A 20,592-nucleotide genomic window follows, 5' to 3' on the forward strand; every position below is an offset into this window, starting at 1 on the left:
ACAAGTGTAAACACGCTTCTGATTGGAATGTTATCCGATCAGCATGTCCTGGTCCAGAGGTAGTCGAGGACGCATTGTAATCACATCTCAGTGTAATGTAAACACAATCCAGTCATTGTGTCTGCATTCGCAGGTTGACATGACGCAAAACGCTGCACCCTCTCTCACGAACTATCTGAAGAGAGAGGCCGTGGAGTGCTAGTGAGACTTGTACAGTTATTTTCATTTGTCACATGTGTGTTGGCAGTGTGTGTACACAACCACCCTATAATGATAAAAATCCACCCAGTGGTTTTTATTTAATCTGTAAAAATAATTTCACCTTTTTCAAATCGAGCCATTCTCAGCACCTTGTCTGTGTGACGACACCCCAACAGAGGCTGCTCCCATGATAGTTGACTGACACTGGCGTCTCACTTTAGACCTGCCTTGAATGAGCAGTAACAGTCCAATCACCATTGTTTTGATGCTGGAGCAGGGACATAGACAAGAATGGCTCCTAAGTGAGGTGTTCTTGTAACACAAAGGTTGCTGGTTTGATTCCCGCACCAGCAGGAATTGAAGGTGGGGGTTGTGAATAAACAGCGCTCTTTCCACCTTCCACCTTCAATTCCATGACTGAATGCCCTTGAGCAAGGCACTGAACCCCCAGTTGCACCCTGGGCAATGGCTGCCCAATGCTCCGTGTGTGTGTGTGTGTGTGTGTGCACCTGGTATTCATCACGTTATGGGGACCAAATGTCCCCACAAGGATAGTAATACCAGTAAATTTTGACCTTGTGGGGACATTTGTGAGGTCCCCATGAGGAAACAGGCTTATAAATCATGCAGAATGAGTCTTTTTTGAGAAAGTAAAAGTGTGCACAGTCTCCTGTGAGGGCTAGGTTTAGGTGTAGGGCGATAGAAAATAGTGTTTGTACAGTATAAAAACCATTACGCCTATGGAATGTCCCCATAAAACATGTAAACACAACATGTGTGTGTGTGTGTGTGTGTGTGTGTGTGTACTTGTTTTTGCTACATTGTGGGGACCAAATGTCCCCACAAGGATAGTAAAACCTGAAATTTTTAACATTGTGGGGACTGGCTTGAGGTCCCCATGGGTACAAAAGCTTATAAATCATACAGAATGCGATTTTTTGAGAAAGTAAAAATGCAGAACGTTTTCTGTAAGGGTTAGGTTTAGGGGTAGGGTTAGGGTAAGGGGATAGAAAATACAGTGTGGACAGTATACAAACCATTGCGCCTATGGAGAGTCCCCACAAAGATAATAAACCAGACTGTGTGTGTGTGTGTGTTTGTTCTTGCTACATTGTGGGGCAAGACCAAATGTCCCCACAAAGATAGTAAAACCTGAAATTTTTGACATTATGGGGACCGGCTTGCGGTCCCCACAATGAAAAAAAAAGATTAAAAATAGTAAATGATGTTTATCTGAAAGTGTAACGATGCAAACATGTTTTCTGTGAGGGCTAGGTTTAGGGTTAGGGTTGGGTTAGGGGATAGACAATATCGTTTGGTCAGTATAAAATCTATAGAAGACTATGGAAAGTCCCCACAATTCACAAAAACAAACGTGTGTGTGTGTGTGTGTGTGTGTGTGTGTGTGTATGTGTGTGTGTGCGTGAGTGTTCATTTCTCACTGCTGTGTGTGTGCATTCGTGATGGGTTAAATGCAGAGGACCTATTTTGAGTATGGGTCACCATACTTGACAATACGTCATCACTTTCACTTTCACTTTCTGTTGTTGGATGTAATAATGAACGTAGTGGTCGTCATTTACTCCCGACAATCATATCAGCTTGTGGAAAATGGGCATCCGATGACCCCTTTAAATGTCCCGCGTTTGAAAATGGTTTTTAAAAGAAAATCCATCACTTCGGGCCATTCTCTTATTTAAATATAGATAGATCCGATGGGTTATCCTGATAGAGAAGTCAGTTGATGTTGCCAGGTGTAAACGCGCTGTGTCCTGATTGACTGATGATCCGATCTGCTTGATCGGATCACGGTGATCGCATGTTAATGCCAAGTGTAAACGCAGCCAAAGATCTCTCTCCTAACAAGCTGATAATCTGAATCATGTGTGTTAAATGAGGGAGACACACAAAATGTGCAGAGCTTTGGATCCCCAGGACCAGGATTGAAAACCACTGTGCTACAAGCAGGGGTGCCCAAACTCAGTCCTGCAGAGTTTAGCTCCAACCCTAATTAAACACAACTGAACCAGCTAATTAAGGTCTTACTAGACATACTAGAAACTTCCAGACAGGTGTGTTAAGGCAAGTTGGAGCGAAATTCTGCAGGACACCAGCCCTTTAGGACCAAGTTTGGACACCCCTGCTCTAAACACTTGCCTGGAAGTTTCTAGTGAGTCTGAAAACCTTGATTGGCTTGTTCAGGTGTGTTTGATTAGGGCTGGAGCTAACCAGAGATTGTCTTACTATAGGGAGATGAGAGGGTCTGTATTACTTATTATTGGAGAAAGCGTAACGGCTAACTTGGATCACGTCTCCCTTAATAACCAATCACATTACAGCCTTGACATTATTGAATTTCAGTCAGATTGTGCGACACTCAGTCGCAGTTTACAGAATTACGGAATTAATGAGAAGTGCTGTAAGCTGAATCCGACCAGTGACTTCTCTTATAAAACAGCATTTTTTTCATGGTAAACTCTGAAAACAGTTCAGTCTGAAAGTACTGTTTAGTGTAAAACATGTTGAAGATTAGCAGATAGGCTGTCGATTCATTAAATGATTAGCTGTTTCTTCTAAAAAGCTCTTTTTTCAGCGTATTCCATTGACATCCATTCAAAGAAAACAGCCTGTGATCTCCTCCCACATACTACCAGACTGGAAGCATTAGCTTTAGTCATTATGCTTTTTTGGCTAATGGTCGCAGACTTGCCTTCTAGTGGCTTTGGCTAAACTCTGCTAAACACACCTGAACAAGCTAATCAATAGAAAGTTACTGGTTGTTGCGTTTGATCAACATTGGCACTAAACTCTGCAGGAAAGTGAACCTTGAGGGCAAGAGTTGAGAACGTCTGCACTAATATACTGTATAGAAGCTGCAGAAACACAAAACATTATGGTAAAACACAGTAAAGTAATGATATAAACCTTCATTTAACAACATATTATGTAATGTAAGAAATAATTATTTAAATTAAAAAAAAATCTAATGTAAAGTGTCACAGAGAATTCTGGGAATGTCAATTTACATTTTTTTATTATAAATTATAAGATGACTTGTTTTTTTACCTCCAACATCTGTACATTTAACAGTATTTTTCTGTAACATTACATTAAATGTCCTGTTACAGTTTTTCACTATATATAGTAAGGCAGCATACTATCCCTTTCAAACATTAACCATGGTTTTACTACAAATAAAACAAATTAACCATGGTCTTGCTACCCTAATCATAATTAAACAGATTTTGTAGTAAAACTATGGTTATACAAATGGTAATCAATGCACCAAAAAAACATGGTTACTGTACTTTTACTATAATAAAACCATGGTTAATTTTTGTAAGGGATTAGCCGACAGTGCTTTACTGTAGTATTTTTAGTCTTTGACTGTTAAGATTTAATTTTTTAGACAACACTTGAAATGTTTTTGTTTTTTTCTCTCCGAATAAACATACAAATAAAAGGAAATTAAATGAATTCGTAATATGCAAAAGTCAAGCTATTTATTTAGTTTTCACGTAACAAAAGTTTCCCTCATACTTCTGCAGTGACTCTGATTGTGTGTTTTCAGTGTGCTGCATGCCTGGGACGTCCTGTCTCCTCGTCCATATTTAGGATTGACACACACATGCCTCTGCAAACACACACAGTAAAGCTCATATCTGCTGCTCACAAACCTTTCTCAAATCACGCATCGTTCTCAGTGTATTTGAAATGACACAACAAACTTATTTACTTATGGCTATTGAATTTTGTCCTATGGAAATCTTCTGCTTCTGCTGTTGTGATGGCAGAGAGCTGCAGATATTTTTATCATGACAAAATTAGTTGTCCCAAGCCATACATTTACAGGACAGGACAAGAGCTGTATAAATGTGATTCAAACACAATCTGCTCTCTACTACAGACATGTACTGAGAGACAGAGATCTGTTTATGTCTAAACCAAGTAATTCTGGTGCTGTCTGTTAATGACAAAGTATTAATCTGAGAAATCTTACATGCATAATTACTGTGTAGATCAACAAAACCATTGTGATTGTGATATTACTGTTTGCAACGGTTAAATAAACAGCAATGAAATATTAAATACTAATACATTTTAGACACAGTATTGCCAGTTATCTTGTCTGTTTTTGCTCCGGCAGTGAAAACAGAGCCAAGCAAAGACAGAAGGACTAACCACTAAACATCACAGAGCAACGCAATAGTGGTGGTATTTCATTCATCAATCAATCGGTGCTTTCAAGCCAAAATAAATGTTTAAACAACTCACTTATAAAGACAATAATTTATCAACCTGAAGCGTTGCTGAAAATTGCCCACCATTTGATACAGCTTTTAATTTTTTTGCGTCTCCAAGTCCTAAACAGATGAACACATCACTGTGACTCGATATAATCACGTTCTGAAGAATTCTGAGCTTCCGTCTTTAAGGTGTGGGTGTGTATTTAGTGAAGAATGATGACTTTGGGCTACAATTATGGATAATGTTCAGCATGAGTTCACTGAGGTAACTGAAATGTAAACAAAAACCCCAACGTCTTTGACATCAGGAATCTTTGGAAGTGTGGAACTGAAGTGAGTGAAAGCTTCAGTGATTATTAAACTAATTTACTAATATTAAACTAATTACCACTAATTTATTTAGCAGGACTCCTGTCTACAAAAGCTCATGTAGTGTTATGTTCTGTTTCATGGACTTTTCATGGTTTGTATCCCCTTGTTTTCCTCTGTTTTGTCGTCATTACATCTTTTTAATGTTCACTGTTATTTTCTGAAATCCATTTTGTTTGGACAATCACCTTTTTAAAATAAAACATCGTGAGATTTTCCATTACAATGGCAGAATTTTGAGAGAATGAGCAGGTTTCGTGACGCACCAGACTCTCACCACACAACAGAGAGCAGAAGGACATATTTCAAAGGGGTCAAGAGCTTCCATGGGCCAAATTCCCAACTTAGCTCAGTTTGTTTTCATCCCACAGAGGCAGCTGCCAGCTTTGGAAATGTGCTGAACTTTATTTATAGAGACAGAGAGCTGTAGAGGAGGAATGCCACTTAACTGTGTGCTGTTTAGTGTCCACTGTATGGTAAACTGTGAATTGGTGAATTGGTTTTCTTGAGCATGAGCAGAAAAAGTAGATTTTGAGCCTTGTTGGCTATATGTTTTCAGAGTCATTGTTTGTACTTTTTTTTTAGTTAATCAGCATAAAAAGAAACCATCAATCCGATCCGAAATGTGTCATTGTATTTTTTTTTAAGTAAATACATGACATTAACCAAAATATTTATTAGAAAGAATGTTAAGATTTCTAGTTGTTTGTTTGCATTTATAAAAAAAAAAAAAAAAAAAAAAAAGCTTAAAATGTTTGTTTGCATTTATAAAAACTAAGCATTTCTAGTGGGTGAGTGAAGTCTGGTGTACTGGCTTGGGCTGGACACATGATGAAGAGTGAATGAGGGGAGCAGGAGAGACGCTCTCAGTCTATTATTGACTCGCTCTGAGTCTGTTACAGCCGCAGCTCTCACACACAAGTCTGACCAGTTTGCTTCTGTAATCATCATGGAAGTAGAAAGTTCAGCGAGGAACCTCAATGGACTCCAGGAGGAAACAGAGATCTGTGAGGGGCCCGAGGTTCCCAAACGCAGCGACGTCAAAGTCTACAAGGAGTTCTGTGATTTCTACGTGCGCTTGTGAGTGTGCGGCTAAAACATCACATCATGGAGTTCATATGGCTTCTGCGTATTTAATTACAATATGTATGTTATTAAATATTTCAAGTTAAAGAAACTCATGAAAAGTAGGCCTGTACTCATATTTCGCTGCATGTAGGATGTGAAAATTATAAAAATAATTGTATACTGTACACTGCATGATTATGGTGTAGGCATCTGCTAAATGTAAATGTTCACAGGTGTCCTGAAAGCTCATTTGAATGTCTATTTCTGATGAATGTCCATGGATGGGTTTTACATGGATCTTCAGCAGTAAAGAACAGTAAATGTGTAGTTACAAGGACCAGCTCTGTAAAATCTGTGATCTGGTCCTGTGTCCTTTCAGCTTGACTTAGAGTAAACTGATGATGATACATGCATCATGTTCTTGTGCTAATTTAGAGCTCCTCGTTCTGAAAGAGCCATGAACGAGAGAAGAGTGGAAATGCTAGTGAAACCTTATGCAGCTGATTGACTGCATAACAGTTACATGACCTTTTACATTTCTCTGTTTTGTGAAGTGCTTTAACTGTTTTACTGTTTAATGTTCGTTCATAGGATTGCTCATAGTTTGCTACAAGTTAAAAGCTTGTTAAAGTTTGCTCAATAGCTCAAAACTCGTATGTTGTGACCACATGCCCTGCCATAGCACAACATGTACCTTTTTTCCCAGCCAATAACGGCAGAAAATTCCAAGCTGGTTGCCAATGAGATGAGCCTTTTAACCTTATTTTTAACCTACTGTATGAGCAACATGGCTATTTGTAAGTTGAATGTGCGAGTGTTGTTCACTTCCAGTTATTACAGCTGTATAAAAACAGTGCATTATGCTGTTTGATGTTGCAAACTGGTATTTGTTTTTGCATTACATTAACTGATTATTGTAATCATAAACAAATAGCAAATGGCTGTTCTTCTAGTTGTTTACTATAGCAGCTAAACAATCTGAAGTCTTGCACACTACGTTTGCTTAAAAAATAATAAATGACTCTGTACTAGCATTCTCAAAGCTGTAGTCCAACACTCTGAATCTAAATGACTGTGAATCTAAACAAGACAAAACTATAACTGATAAATGCACAATATGCAATCTTCCAGCCTATAGGGTGATTTGTTGTGCATCATGTATCAGTCACTCTGCGGTGCATGGACGTGATATCTAAGGTTGAGACTAGTTAACAGTAACTCTGACAGCTGTGGGTCTGACAGATGAATCCTGCACTTCCACAAATATACATGCCTCACATGGTTCTCCAGAGAGCAGATCACACATTGCTCATGCCGCATGTCTGAGCTTTACAAAGAGCGGCCCACATACACACATAGAAGAACAACTGTGATATTCTCTAATGTGGCCTAATACAATTCATTTAGTTGATGCTTTTATTCACAGTGACTACAACAGCTTTGTTTCAGTAAAAACATAGAGCTTTACATGACTTCTTGTGTTATTGGTGTAGGGTTGTGTAGCTTGCATGATATAACCAGTCTTCAACTTATTGTTGACCCTGTTGATTTTTGGCCATGAAGGATGTGCTGTCACTTTAGTGTGAGCAGCGCAGCAGAAATGACTGCAGGACTTTAGCTTTTGCTTCTGTGGTGTGAATGATTCACTGAATTGTTTTCTAATGCACAAAGTAACTGTGTCAAAATGAAAACATCCAACCACATTTGAAATCTGAATGAAATATAGTAATATGTGAAAATATGATTCAAGCATTTTAATACACTCATGACAAATGTCACTTCACGGCGATTGGCTGCTACCTGGTGTTTTTCAAACTTGAGCTTTTCTCACTTTTTAAGTGCTTTCATTTGCGTTGTAGTTGTCTTTGTAGTGATGAATTGAAAATGGTCATTCAGTTGCACTCCACACTCTGAAAATGCTTTCTCCACAGCATGCTTTTTCCCAAGGGCCATGATATAGCAATCGACTGCAGCCTAGGCCCCGAACGCTAGGGCCCCCAACAGGATTCTCTTTTGCACTTTAAAATGACACATTTCATTTCAGATAATTATCCATGTGACTGAATTGTGTATTGGCGGACATATTAGGAGTGTTATTTGGACAGTCTGTGAATTCCTTCTCTAACTCAGTTTTCTTTCTATATTATGCAGAGTTTTCAGAAAACCAGGACTGTCCTTGGAAGAGTAGACTTGGATCTAGTGACAGCTGTAGAAATGCTTTAGTCTAGGGCTGTCACTAATGATTATTCTGGTAATTGAGTAATCGGTCGATTATTCTGAAGATTAATCAAGTAATCGACTAGCATATTTTGAGCTGTTCCAATTTGCTGTTGTTTCTGCTTCAGCTTGGCACATGCTAGTTTGCTTTTCTTAAAGTGCTCAACAATGTGCCGAGCACCACCTTGCCACTTTCTGATATCCTGGTTCTTTAATGCATGGTGGACCATCATGTGTGGCCTACACATCGCACTGAGAGGCCCATTCATACTTCTCCTCCAAAATCTTTATTGCGACAACAACGTTGCATCCGTTATCATGAACAGCAGGTTTAATCTTTTAAGGTGGCAACTCAGACTTGGCTATGACTTCCTCTAGCTCCCTCTTGCATTACATCAGGAGGTGCTGTGCAAGTCAGTGCTAAAAATCAACCATGTTATTGATGTAGTAACCACAATAGTAAACTTTATCAAAGCAAGGGCACTGAATCATTTGTTGCACTTTTGGAGGAGTATAAAAGTGAACATAGTGACATAGGCTAACATGCAACTGTCAGATGGATCAGCTTGGGCAAGGTGCTTAAAAGAGTATTGGATTTGAGAGCAGAAATTCAGGAGTTTTGTAAGAAGAAATGCAGGGACATCCCAGAGCTCTCAGATGTAGACTGGATGGCAGATCTGGTTTTCGCTGTTGATGTGACTGCACTTATGAATAAACTAACTACCAAGCTGCAAGGCAAGGGCCTCTTTGTACATAAAATTTATAGCTCATTCATGAGAAAGCTGAAGTTTCTTTCAAGCTAGCTGGAGGGCAACGTTCTTACCCACATACCAACATTAAAAAGAAGTCACCGCTTCAGCTGATCACCTCCACAGGTACTCATCCATGTTTTTCTCATCCGTGATTCGAAGACTTCAAAACAATTAAGAGTGAAATGCACATGATTTCTTCTTCCTTCACTTGCAGTGTGGATAATGCACCCATTGATGTTCAGCTTGAACTCATTGACCTGCAGTCTGATAAACTACTGGCAGAGCACTTTTAGTCAATATCACTGCTGCGTTTTTATTCTTCTCTCAAAGAGGAAAACGTTCCACACATAAGGAGGCATGCACAGAGGATGTTGGTTCTCTTTGGATCTACTTGCATTTGTAAACAAACATTCTCAGTAATGAAGTTTAACAAATCCAGATACAGATCCTCTCTCAGTCATGATCACTTCTGGATCACATATCCACCTCAGATGTTCAACCTGACTAAAGTGCACTTGTTCAAGGCCAACCCAGGCTAGATTTCTCTCACTGAACAAGAAAAATGAACTCGGGTAAAACAATCAAACAAACAACACTGGGGCATTTTTGCTTTTTTTATGTGAAGTTAATGTGAGGCTAGTCTTTGAAATACTTGCTTTAAAACTAGTTTTTTACAAAATGCACATTTTCAAAACTGAATATTTATTAAATAGTGATATAATTGTGTGCTCCACATTTTCATTGTAATGTTTAATTTACTGTTTTTGAAGAGATATATTATATTATATATATTTTGAAGAGATATATATATTAACTCAGTTCTCAGCAGAACTGAGTTAAGTGTGTTGGAACTCTACATTTTCTCATGTGGGCCCTTGGGAAAATTATTTGCCCACATGATATACAGTATAAGACATACAGAGCATTTTTTGCCCTCATATCTTGAATTTTAGGGAGCATATAACTGCGTTCTGTAGGCTACATTATGCAATGCATCCTGCAGTTATTTTTTTCTTTAAAATTATTCACATTAATCAGCAGCCCTATAAGCTAATTTTTCAACATAACCTGCAGAGGGCGCCAACAGCCAGATGGTTAATTATGAAATAATCTGACCATTGTTTTATGATTAAAATGCTGCAGTTATCATATTTCCTTTGATTTGTGTGATGAGTAGGCCAAATCATGTTAACATGGCAAGGGATATGATGATCTTATAAAATCATGATGAATACTAATCTGCACCTTTGGACAAATAACGATGCATTAGCATGTGCAGTTCACATATGGTCAGAAATAATTATAATTTCTATCTAATTTCTATTAATTTGTATGCTTTGACGGGCACTGCTTTTGGTTACTGTAGTTCCCTATCTGTCAGTCACTTTTACATTGTGTTGATGTACTGACACTAGGGGCCACACTTGGGAGCCCCAAACAAGAAAAGATTTGGATCGCCACAATCTCTGTCTCATGTGTTTGGGCTGTGCCTATGTGGAAAAAGCATATGTGGATGGTTTATATCCTCATTGTAAGAACATGACCATGGCAAGGTTCAAGTCACAACTCTCTTTTCTGGTTAGAGGACAAGTCACTTCTGCCCCTTCCCATCCTGGTCCTTCAATAGACAGAGCAGAGTCTCCTGGGGCATATGGCATACTCTGTGGCAGAAAAAGTGTCTACACATGTTGTTACAACAGACACGTCCAAATCAGACTGGAGTGGCATATGCAATGGGCTGTTTCAGCCGTTCCATCCAGGGCAGGCACATGTTGGTCCAGGTGGACAACATAGTGGTGGTTTATACATCTAACTGTCAAGGTGGTGGCTCACATCGCATGTTGCAACTCGCCTACCATCTCCTCCTTTGGAGGCAGCAGTGACTGAATTTACTGCGGGGCACTTACATAACAGGCGAACTCAGTTGTGTGGCAGACATGATATCAGGACAAGCGTCACTCCTAGGAAAGTAGAGACTCCATCGCCTCGGCATGGATGCGCTGGCACACAGCTGGACCTGGAGTCTGTGCAAATATGATTTTCCCCCAATGAGCCTGATTGCACTGACATTATGCAGAGAAAGGGAGAATAAAGAACAAGTCCTGTTGGTTGCACCATACTGCCCCCTCTAGTTCTTAGTGCTCATGTTCCTTGCAACAGCCTGTCAAACTCACAATTTGGCCACCGACATCCAAACCTCTGGAACATCTGTGTCTGGCTCCTGAACATGATGTGCAAGACGTAAGTAGACTATAGCCGGCAGTGATAGACATTATCACTAGATCCTCTCTACGAGGACATGGAGTCTTGTTCTGTGTGTTACATGGAGTCTGTTCACTAACTGGTGTTCTTTCAGGGGGCAAGACTGACAGACTTGTGCAGTCAGCTCAGTGCATTTCTTCCTGCAAGAGAGTTTAAGAGATGGTGTATGTGAAGGTGTATGTGGCCGCTGTAGGAGAATATCACAATGCAGTGGATGACAAGTCCTTAGGGAAGCATGACCCGATCATCAGGTTCCTCTGAGAGCTTCTTTTGAGTCTCTGGTGTCAGCCGAGCTAAGGGCCCTCTCTTTTTGAGGACGGTACTCCTGACCACACTCGCTTTCATCAAAAAGTTTGAGGACCTGTATGCATTCTCTATCAGCAAAACAGGTCTAAAATTTAGTCTGACATACTCTCACATGATCCTGAGACCTCTGCCAGGTGACATGCTCAGTGTTTCCAATACCCCTTTTAGGTACCACGTGGTGAACTTGTAAGCGCTGTCTGTTTTGGGGGAAAGCAGAAGGCTAAGGTTGTCTCCAAACAGAGGATTGTATGGATTGTATAGATTGTAGATGCCATTGCCTTGGTTATACCATGCCCAAGGCGTGTAATGCTCTTTTGAAGTCTGAGCACACTCCTCAAGAAGTGTTGCATCTTCCTGGGCTCTAGCAAATGGCTCCTCGCTAACAGACATCTGTAGAGCAGTGGACTGAGCAACACCCAATACTGTCACAAGATTTGACAATCTCTAGGTTGAGCCAGTTTCGGCCTGTGTGTTACATACAAACAGGTAATCAGTGGCAACTAGCTGGATGTTCCTCTTGCATACAGTGCCCCTCCCATCCCTGACATGATAACTTGCACTTTTTTTATCCATTCCCTGGGCAGCAAACCCTGGGCATGTTTTATCCTCCAGTACCCTGCAGCAGTCAAATTCAGCAGAAGAATTCCACACCAGGCTTAGTACTTGCAATGCAAGCCCATTTTAGGTCAGCCCTTGTATGTGGGCTAGGTGCTCCATTTACAATAATTTAAACACAAGATTAATCATACAGAGGAGAGATGTGTCTTTCTGAATGTGCGTTTCAAGAAAGTCACAGGGAAAGAGTTTTGCCCCATTTGAACAGCAATTCTCGCCAGGGCTGCGTTCACAAGTCTGTAAAGAGTTGCCAGATTTTGCTAGGATGAAGTGTTTAATGGGTAAGATGCTTAAAATATGTAGAGATGGTCATATTCCAAGAGATCACTTTGCAGAGCAGCTTCATCTGAATCAGAATGAGCTTCATCTACAAAGTGTGCACAAACACTTAAAGCGTTACACCCCTGCTTAAGGTTACAACCATGCAAACATGTTTTCACTTTGTTTCTAATCTACTATAGTATGACTATAGAATCATAAGATGAAAATTTGTCTTCACAGCAACATGACGAATGCTTTAGCCAATGCCATCTGTGAGCGCTGTAAGGCCAGCTTCACACCAACAGAGAAGATTGTGAACAGCAGTGGTGAACTGTACCATGAGCAGTGCTTCGTCTGTGCACAGTGCTTTCAGCAGTTCCTCGAGGGGCTCTTCTATGAGGTGAGACATTCACACACTCAGATCTGAAACCAACAGTCCTGCATCACCTGCTGGAGGGATCTCCAACCCTGCTCTTGGACTTCAGTTCCAGTCCTGCTCCAGCACATCTGACAGTCATTTTCAAGTAACCCTGAGCACATTGATTAGCTGGTTCAATTGTGGCTGATTGGGGTTGGAGCTAAAATCTGCGTGACGGCAGTAAGTCTTCAGGAGCAAGGTTGGAGACCCCTGGCCTACTGTATGTACTTTTTACATTCATTCATTCCATTTTACTTCTCTGAGATAGTCTAGCCCAGAATCATCAGTGTGAGAAAACACTTTATAGCAGCTACTTACCTGACATAGAACATCAACTGGTTGACAAGTTTTGCAGATTTAGAACCTTTTTTGGCATGTTCATATTATTATATCAAGGTCTGTACCACAATCTACAAGCAGCTAGGTTTAAGATTACTTTTAGATAATCCTGGATTTTGGTAACATAAAGTTGGGTAAGAAGGTAAGAAGGAGTACAATGCCATAAGAAATGCTTCTTGACTAACCTTTTTAGTAAGATCTGGCCACAATGATTGATCACTGTCTTACATGATTGGCTGCTTGCTGTAAACATCACAGTCCTTAATGACATCATCCTTAAGGAAATGACATCAAACAATAGCACCAGGGCCAGCACGTGCATATAGGTGAACTAGGCAGCCACCTAGGGTGGCAGCACAGTCAGGGTGGCAAAAAGGACAGAGATTTATCTTTTGGGCATTCAATTGGAATTATTGCACTCAAATCAACAAGTTATCACCCCATTAGTTATTCTAAATCTAAATTAACTTTGCTTTATAATAATGCCGCTTCCGACGTGCGGCATCAATACTCTACATGAAAAACACCCTCATCTTTCTCATGATCATGTTTAATTGTGAGAGTGAAGTGTAGTGAAGTGAAGAGAGTGAAGAAGGCATGCCAGTGTTTTGCCTAGAGCGGCAGTTGAGCTTGCGCCGGCCCTGAATAGCACAAACTGAGTTAGTTATAGGTTTTTTATTTTTGTGATTAAAGAAAGGAGGGAAAGAATGAAAAATGTTCTTAATGAATTACTAAACTATATTGTAGAAGCACCTAGAAACATGGAAAAAATGGCAACATTGGCTTTATTTAACTTTAGTATGATACATGCTAAAGAAACGTTAATATGTAACATTAAAATGTTGTTTAAGACATTAATGATGGAGACATGAACAGCTAACCTATGACACACGTATCCTGCACTTGCTTTTGCAGTTTGAAGGCAGAAAATACTGTGAGCATGACTTCCAGATGCTGTTTGCTCCATGCTGTCACCAGTGTGGTGAGTAGACAAACCTGATCAGGTGTAAACTGATGAATCATGTACATGTCAGAGCTGTGGTGAATGGCTGTCAGTGTGAATGCCCAGTGTAAACACACTTTAGGTCATTTTTATCATACTATGTTAAAAAAAACCAGCAAGATATCCCCTAGTCGTCACGTCAGAAAGTGTCCCATTGTATTGAATTTAGTGGCTCTTATTTTAAAATGCTAAAATATGCCTGAAACGAATCTGACTGAATATAATGAATTTGAGAATTTCAGCATGTATTTTTACAATGAACAGCCATTGACAGGTGAAGTGAACAACATTGATTATATTGTTATAATGGAACTTGTCAAGGGGTGGGATATATTAGTATGCTGTGTCAAAGTATCTCCACAACGACACGTCTTGTGTGGTGTCCCAGTATGCGGTGATTAATACCTACCTAAACTGGAGCAAAGAAAGACAACTTGTGGACTGGCATCAGGGTCATGGGCGTCTGAGGCTTACTGATGCACATGGGGAGTGAAGGCTAGCCCGTGATATTTGATCACACAAATATCATACTGAGTGACAGAAGCTCAGACTGCCAAAAAGCTTAATGCAAATATGTTTGAAACAACAAATCGCAATATAAATGTCAACTTGTATCCGTTGCACACTTTTTTTTAAATCAATGCATCGCATTGTTAACTTTTGTGCCTTTACACTGATGCAAATCGTTGAATCCTACCATCATACTATAAAACAATTCATGATACATTTATTTTAGTTTGTTTTTGAATATTTGTATGTCAAGGCACTCATCTTAAGGTTTTCCCTTTCAGCCTGAAAGGTATATCACAAGTCCGCCTGCCCAACCAGTCCTAATAGTTAATGGTGAACAAACTTGACTTGGTGTCCTCGAACGAGACTTGAACCTGAGACTCAGCTAAAGCTCCAGGTTACAACCCCCTGCGCTGGTACTATATGGAGCAGAATGAGAGAAATAGAGCAGGAGATGAAGAGATGGAGGGATGATGATTGACAGGACTGAATGATTAGGCTCCTCCTGCAAAATATGTTTGATCTTAATTTCTTTGTCAAGTCAGGAGCTACAACACAAGTAGAGTTCTGGCAAAAGTTTACATTGTTCTGCAGCAGTTCTGAAGACCATGACACTGAACCATGACTCCAGCATCTGTGTGATGTGTGTTGCATGTGTTTGTGTTCCCAGGCGAGTTCATCATTGGCCGTGTGATAAAGGCCATGAACAGCAGCTGGCACCCCGACTGTTTCTGCTGTGATCTGTGCCAGGCTGTGCTCGCTGACATCGGCTTCGTAAAGAATGCAGGCAGGTCAGTTCAGCCGCTGCTGCAGATAAGGCCTTCGTGTGGCCCTTGTACAACTTTCAGTCAAATCAAAGTAAATAAACATGCTGCAGTCTAGAAATTAATATTCAGTAAATAATTTTATGTTGTTAATCCATCTGACAGACATCTGTGCCGCCCGTGCCATAACCGTGAGAAGGCTCACAGTCTGGGGAAGTACATCTGCCAGAAATGTCAAGCTATTGTTGATGACATCCCACTGATTTTCAAGAATGATCCGTATCATCCAGACCACTTCAACTGCAATAACTGCGGGTGAGTAACATACTCTGAATACACAAGCGACGGGACGGATGAGCACACGTATGTCTGCAAGATGTCTGTTAAAGATCACTCGATCTGGAAAGCATCTGCTGTCTACAAAAATCTGATAGATGTCTGTAAGATGTCAGTTTTACATACATTCTAAATCATGAACATCTTACAGACATCTGATAGACGTCTATTTGACATCTGATAGGAAACGTCCTATAGACATATTGCAGATGAGCAAACACTCTAATAAATACGTTTTGCAGATGTAAATGCAGACGTCAAATAGACGTCTCCGAGATGTACGTGTGCTATCAGGAGTACATCTCAGAGATGTCTATTTGACATCTGCATTTACATCTGCAAGACATCTGCAAGATGTAGTTTGCTCATTTGCAATACGTCTATTGGACGTTTCCTATCAGATGTCAAATAGACTAGTATTAGATGTCTTTAAGATGTTTATGATTTAGAATGTATGTAAAACTGACATCTTATAGACGTCTGCCAGATGTTTGTACACAGCAGAGGCTTTCCAGATCAAGAGATCTTTAACAGACATCTTGCAGACGTACGTGTGCTATCTGGGGAGACTTTCAGAACGTCTGAGTCAGCAGATGTTGAATCCACAGCAAGTTTCTAGAGCTCAGGGTTGACTGATTTTTCTGCTTTCAGTAAGGAGCTGACGGCCGATGCCAGGGAGCTGAAGGGTGAGCTGTACTGTCTGCCATGTCATGATAAGCTGGGCGTGCCCATCTGCGGCGCCTGCAGGAGACCCATCGAGGGCCGCGTGGTCAATGCCATGGGCAAACAGTGGCACGTGGAGGTAAAAATGTTCAGTTCGATATCCATCATATGATGACTGATCCTTTAAAGGATCACTTCCAGAACAACAATTTACAGATAATGTACTCACCTCCTTGTCATCCAAGACATTCATGTCTTTCTTTCTTCAGTCGTAAAGAAATTATGTTTTTTGAGGAAAACGTTTCAGCATTTTTCTCCATATAATGGACTGATGTGGTGCCCCGAGTTTGAACTTCCAAAATGCAGTTTAAATGAGGCTTCAAACAATCACAAATGGGTCTGTAAACAATCCCAGCCGAGAAAGAAGGGTCTCATCTAGTGTAACAATCGGTTATTTTCATAAAAATAATACAGTTTATATACTTTTTAATGCCAAGCGCTCGTCTTGTCTTACTCTGCTGGACTGTTTTTGTTCCGGTTCATGACATTTAGGGTATGTTGAAAAACTCCCATCTCATGTTCTCCCTCAACTTCAAAATCGGACTGTGTCGGTACTTCTGCAGTGATGTGGGATGATTGTGAAATGATTTTTGAAGTTGAGGGAGAAAATACGACTGGAGTTTTTCAACATACCCTAAATGTCTTGAGCCAGAATACACAGAGTTCAGGGAGAGAAAGGTAAGACAAGCATTTGAGATTAAAAAGTGTTTAAATTGTATTTTTTAAATGAAAATAACAGATAGTTTCGCTAGATAAGACCCTTCTTCCCTGGCTGGGATCATTTACAACCACATTTGGGATCGTTTGAAGCCGCATTTAAACTGTATTTTGGAAGTTCATAATCGGGGCACCATATCAGTCCATTATAACATTATAACTCAAAAAACATTATATTCTTTACGACTAAAGAAAGAAAGACGTGAACTTGGATGACAAGGGGGTGAGTACATTATATGTGAATTTTTGTTTTGGAAGTGCACTTCTTCTTTAAACACTGTAAAGCTGTGATGAGATGTTGCCTTCATCCTCTGAGCCATTCTTGACTTGTTTATTATCATCGATCGTCTTCTTATTTGCAGCATTTCGTGTGTGCCAAATGTGAAAAACCATTTCTTGGTCATCGGCATTATGAGCGTAAGGGCCTGGCGTACTGCGAGAATCACTACAACCAGGTGAAGTCTGGAAATTAGCTAATTTATTCACTGTACAATGAAAAATACAAATTTAATATTGAAGTATGAATATAACTATCAATGTTAATAATGCTGTGTCTGTTTTTGTTGTATTTGTAGGCATTTTATTTCAAATCACTGTAACGCTATAATACCATGTGCATTTAAAATGTGAAAGAAGTGATCACGCTCTAAACACAGATAGAGACAATATGTATGGAAGTTTACAAAACTACTACTGACATGATGCAGCCTACAACTGTGTCAGATGCTGTATGCAATGAAAACACTGCTTTGAAACATGATCTTAATGTGAGTGTGTCTCATTTCTCTCATAGCTCTTTGGGGAAGTCTGTTACCACTGCAATCGCGTCATTGAGGGAGATGGTGAGACCATTTGCATTGTTCATACAGTTGAGGTCAAAAGTTAACATACACCTTGCAGAATCTGAAAAATGTTAATCATTTTAACAAAATAAGAGGGATCACACAAAATGCATGTTATGCACTTTATTATAGTCCACAAGAAAAAATAATTGTTGAATTTATAAAAATGACCCTGTTCAAAAGTTTACATTCACTTGATACTGTGTTGTTCCTGAATGATCCGCAGCAGTGTTTTTGTTTAGTGATAGTTGTTCATGAGTCCCTTGTTTGTCCTGAACAGTTAAACTGCTGCTGTTCTTCAGAAAAAACCTTCAGGTCCCACAAATTATTTGGTTTTCCAGCATTTTTGTGTGTTTGAACCCTTTCCAACAATGACTGTATGATTTTGAGATCCATCTTTTCACACTGAGGACAACTGAGGGACTCACATGCAACTATTACAGAAGATTCAAACACTCACTGATGCTCCAGAAGGAAACATAATGCATTAAGAGTCAGGGGGTGAAAACCTTTGACCAGAATGACAATGTGTACATTTTTCTTATTTTGCCTAATTATCTTTTATTTTATCATTTAGTACTGCCCTTCAGAATCTACAGAAGATACTTACATGTTTCCCAGAAGACAAAATATGTTAAATTTACACTGAACTTAAGATTCAAAAAGTTTTCACCCCCCGGCTCTTAATGCATTGTGTTTTCTTCTGGAGCATTAGTGAATGTTTAAAACTTTTGCATATGAGTCCCTCAGTTGTCCTTAATGTGTGTGCTTATTTTGGTAAAATAATTAACCATTTGCAGGTTCTGCAAGGTGTATGTAAAGTTTTGACTTCAACTGTATAATGATAATCACAGTGCCAGGATTTATAGTGAAGAACCCACACGTGTGCTTGATTTTTTTTTTCTTCCTCTTGTGTTTTGAAGTGGTGTCTGCGCTGAAAAAGGCCTGGTGTGTCAAATGCTTCAGCTGCTCCACATGCAACTCCAAGCTGACCCTCAAGTGTGTACAAGTGTTTCAGATGTGTGCTAGATGTTAGCTTCTCATATAATTTGATGGTAAAACACTTTTGAAAACCAAAACAATTGAGTGAACATGTCCGTTTTTCAGGGATAAGTTTGTGGAGATGGATCTGAAGCCCGTGTGTAAGCACTGCTACGAGCGCGTGCCGTTTGAGCTCAAGAGACGCCTGTCCAAGCGTGAACAAGACTCCAAAGACATGACGAAGAAGAAAATGCCCATCTGTTTGTAACGCATGACTCTCCTGTCATCACGACACATGCTGTTTCCTCCTCCTGAGACACTTCTGTCATCAATCGCTCTCCCGCATGTCAGACCCAACCCACAAGACCTCCGTTCATCTTCAAATCATCTTTAAGGGTGACGAGAGGATTGTCATATTGTGTCATACTAAAGAATCACACATACATTTAGCTGAAGATCACCTTTAGCCACTTCATATGTCGCTCTCCCTTCACACCTGTGAAATGAGAAAGCATTTCTGACAGGTTTTACACATACAGGCCCGGGGCTTCATCCAAAAGCAGGGTCTTTTTTTTAAACTCTTTTAACTGCGTGGTGAGTTTTTGGGGTATAACTAGCCTTGTCCTCATGTGGGGAGTCGGAACATCCAGCATTTCACCTCCATTGTATCGAATCTGTCATGAGCTGCATCACGACTGATGATTTCATTGTAAAATCACAAGGGTTCACGAATAAAGAAATACAGTCTTTTGTTGTGCTGTTTTAACATCTCACCTGCGTTCTGTTGGATTGCATTTTGTGTATGGTTGATAACAGTCAGTTGGAAAATGATGTTTGATTTTTGTTCGCTATTAAGAGAGTAACTGCACTAATGCAGGCACTACGTGCATTTATCAGTTCTCAGACAGTAAAACTGATGTTTCATGAAGTTTGAACTGAAGTCTCCTGTATGGGAACCAGCGGCAACTGCATGTGAACTGCGCATTTCAAAACAGCATTTTACAGCAAAATTGTCTTAATTACTAAACAGACTTTTTATAGCCTACAGTCTGTAATACTGGACATCATATTGATGACTTGTAAATGTTTTACAGTGTTGATTATTTTCCCTCAGCTTGTAGGGTCCGTTCACTTCAAAGACTTAAAGACACTGCAAAAATACCCAGGTGTTCTGAAAAGACGTGATCACTTTATATGATCAAAATATTTAATTTAGATTTTTATTCACATATAAACACACTGATCAGCATATACATATATGTAGAGCTCATGAAATCTTCATAGAGCTTCAGTTTTATGAAATGCAGCTCAAACATGTTGCGTGACGCAATAAATAAACACTGTTTCAAAGAGTCACATTTCCCTGGTTGGGAAATGCACAGAATCGTACTTTTCAGCACAAAAATCTGGATTAAATTAGGCACTGGTCTCTCAGAAATCAAAAACGCACTAGGAGAGTAAACTATGCATCATCTGTAGGTCAGACCTATGCAGTAAAGAGAAAACTAGAGTTGAAAACTAGCCCTGAAGAGTGCATCTATTCCAAACAAATGAAGAATATCTCCTGATCTCACTGCTGCTTAGTCAGAGGAAACTCAAGTTACTAGTTTTCCTGAAACACGTCAAAACGAAAGGAAAAATAAAGCAGCTTTGCTTTCACT

The 20,592-nt window shown here is 39.8% G+C and overlaps 1 protein-coding gene across 1 annotated transcript; it reads left to right on the forward strand.

The window, feature by feature from the left end:
* Window positions 1-5,610: 5,610 nt before the first annotated feature.
* lims2 (LIM and senescent cell antigen-like domains 2) lies at window positions 5,611-19,909 on the forward strand. Its single transcript, XM_051119655.1, has 10 exons — window positions 5,611-5,897; window positions 12,539-12,698; window positions 13,971-14,037; window positions 15,239-15,359; window positions 15,498-15,647; window positions 16,320-16,470; window positions 17,471-17,563; window positions 17,902-17,950; window positions 18,874-18,949; window positions 19,058-19,909. Exons 1-10 carry the CDS (start codon window positions 5,767-5,769, stop codon window positions 19,197-19,199), a joined length of 1,140 nt encoding a protein of 379 aa, XP_050975612.1. The 5' UTR covers window positions 5,611-5,766; the 3' UTR covers window positions 19,200-19,909.
* The last annotated feature ends 683 nt before the right edge of the window (window positions 19,910-20,592 follow it).

Source organism: Labeo rohita, chromosome 9 (assembly GCF_022985175.1).
Source record: "Labeo rohita strain BAU-BD-2019 chromosome 9, IGBB_LRoh.1.0, whole genome shotgun sequence".
Taxonomy (NCBI): Eukaryota; Metazoa; Chordata; class Actinopteri; order Cypriniformes; family Cyprinidae; genus Labeo; species Labeo rohita.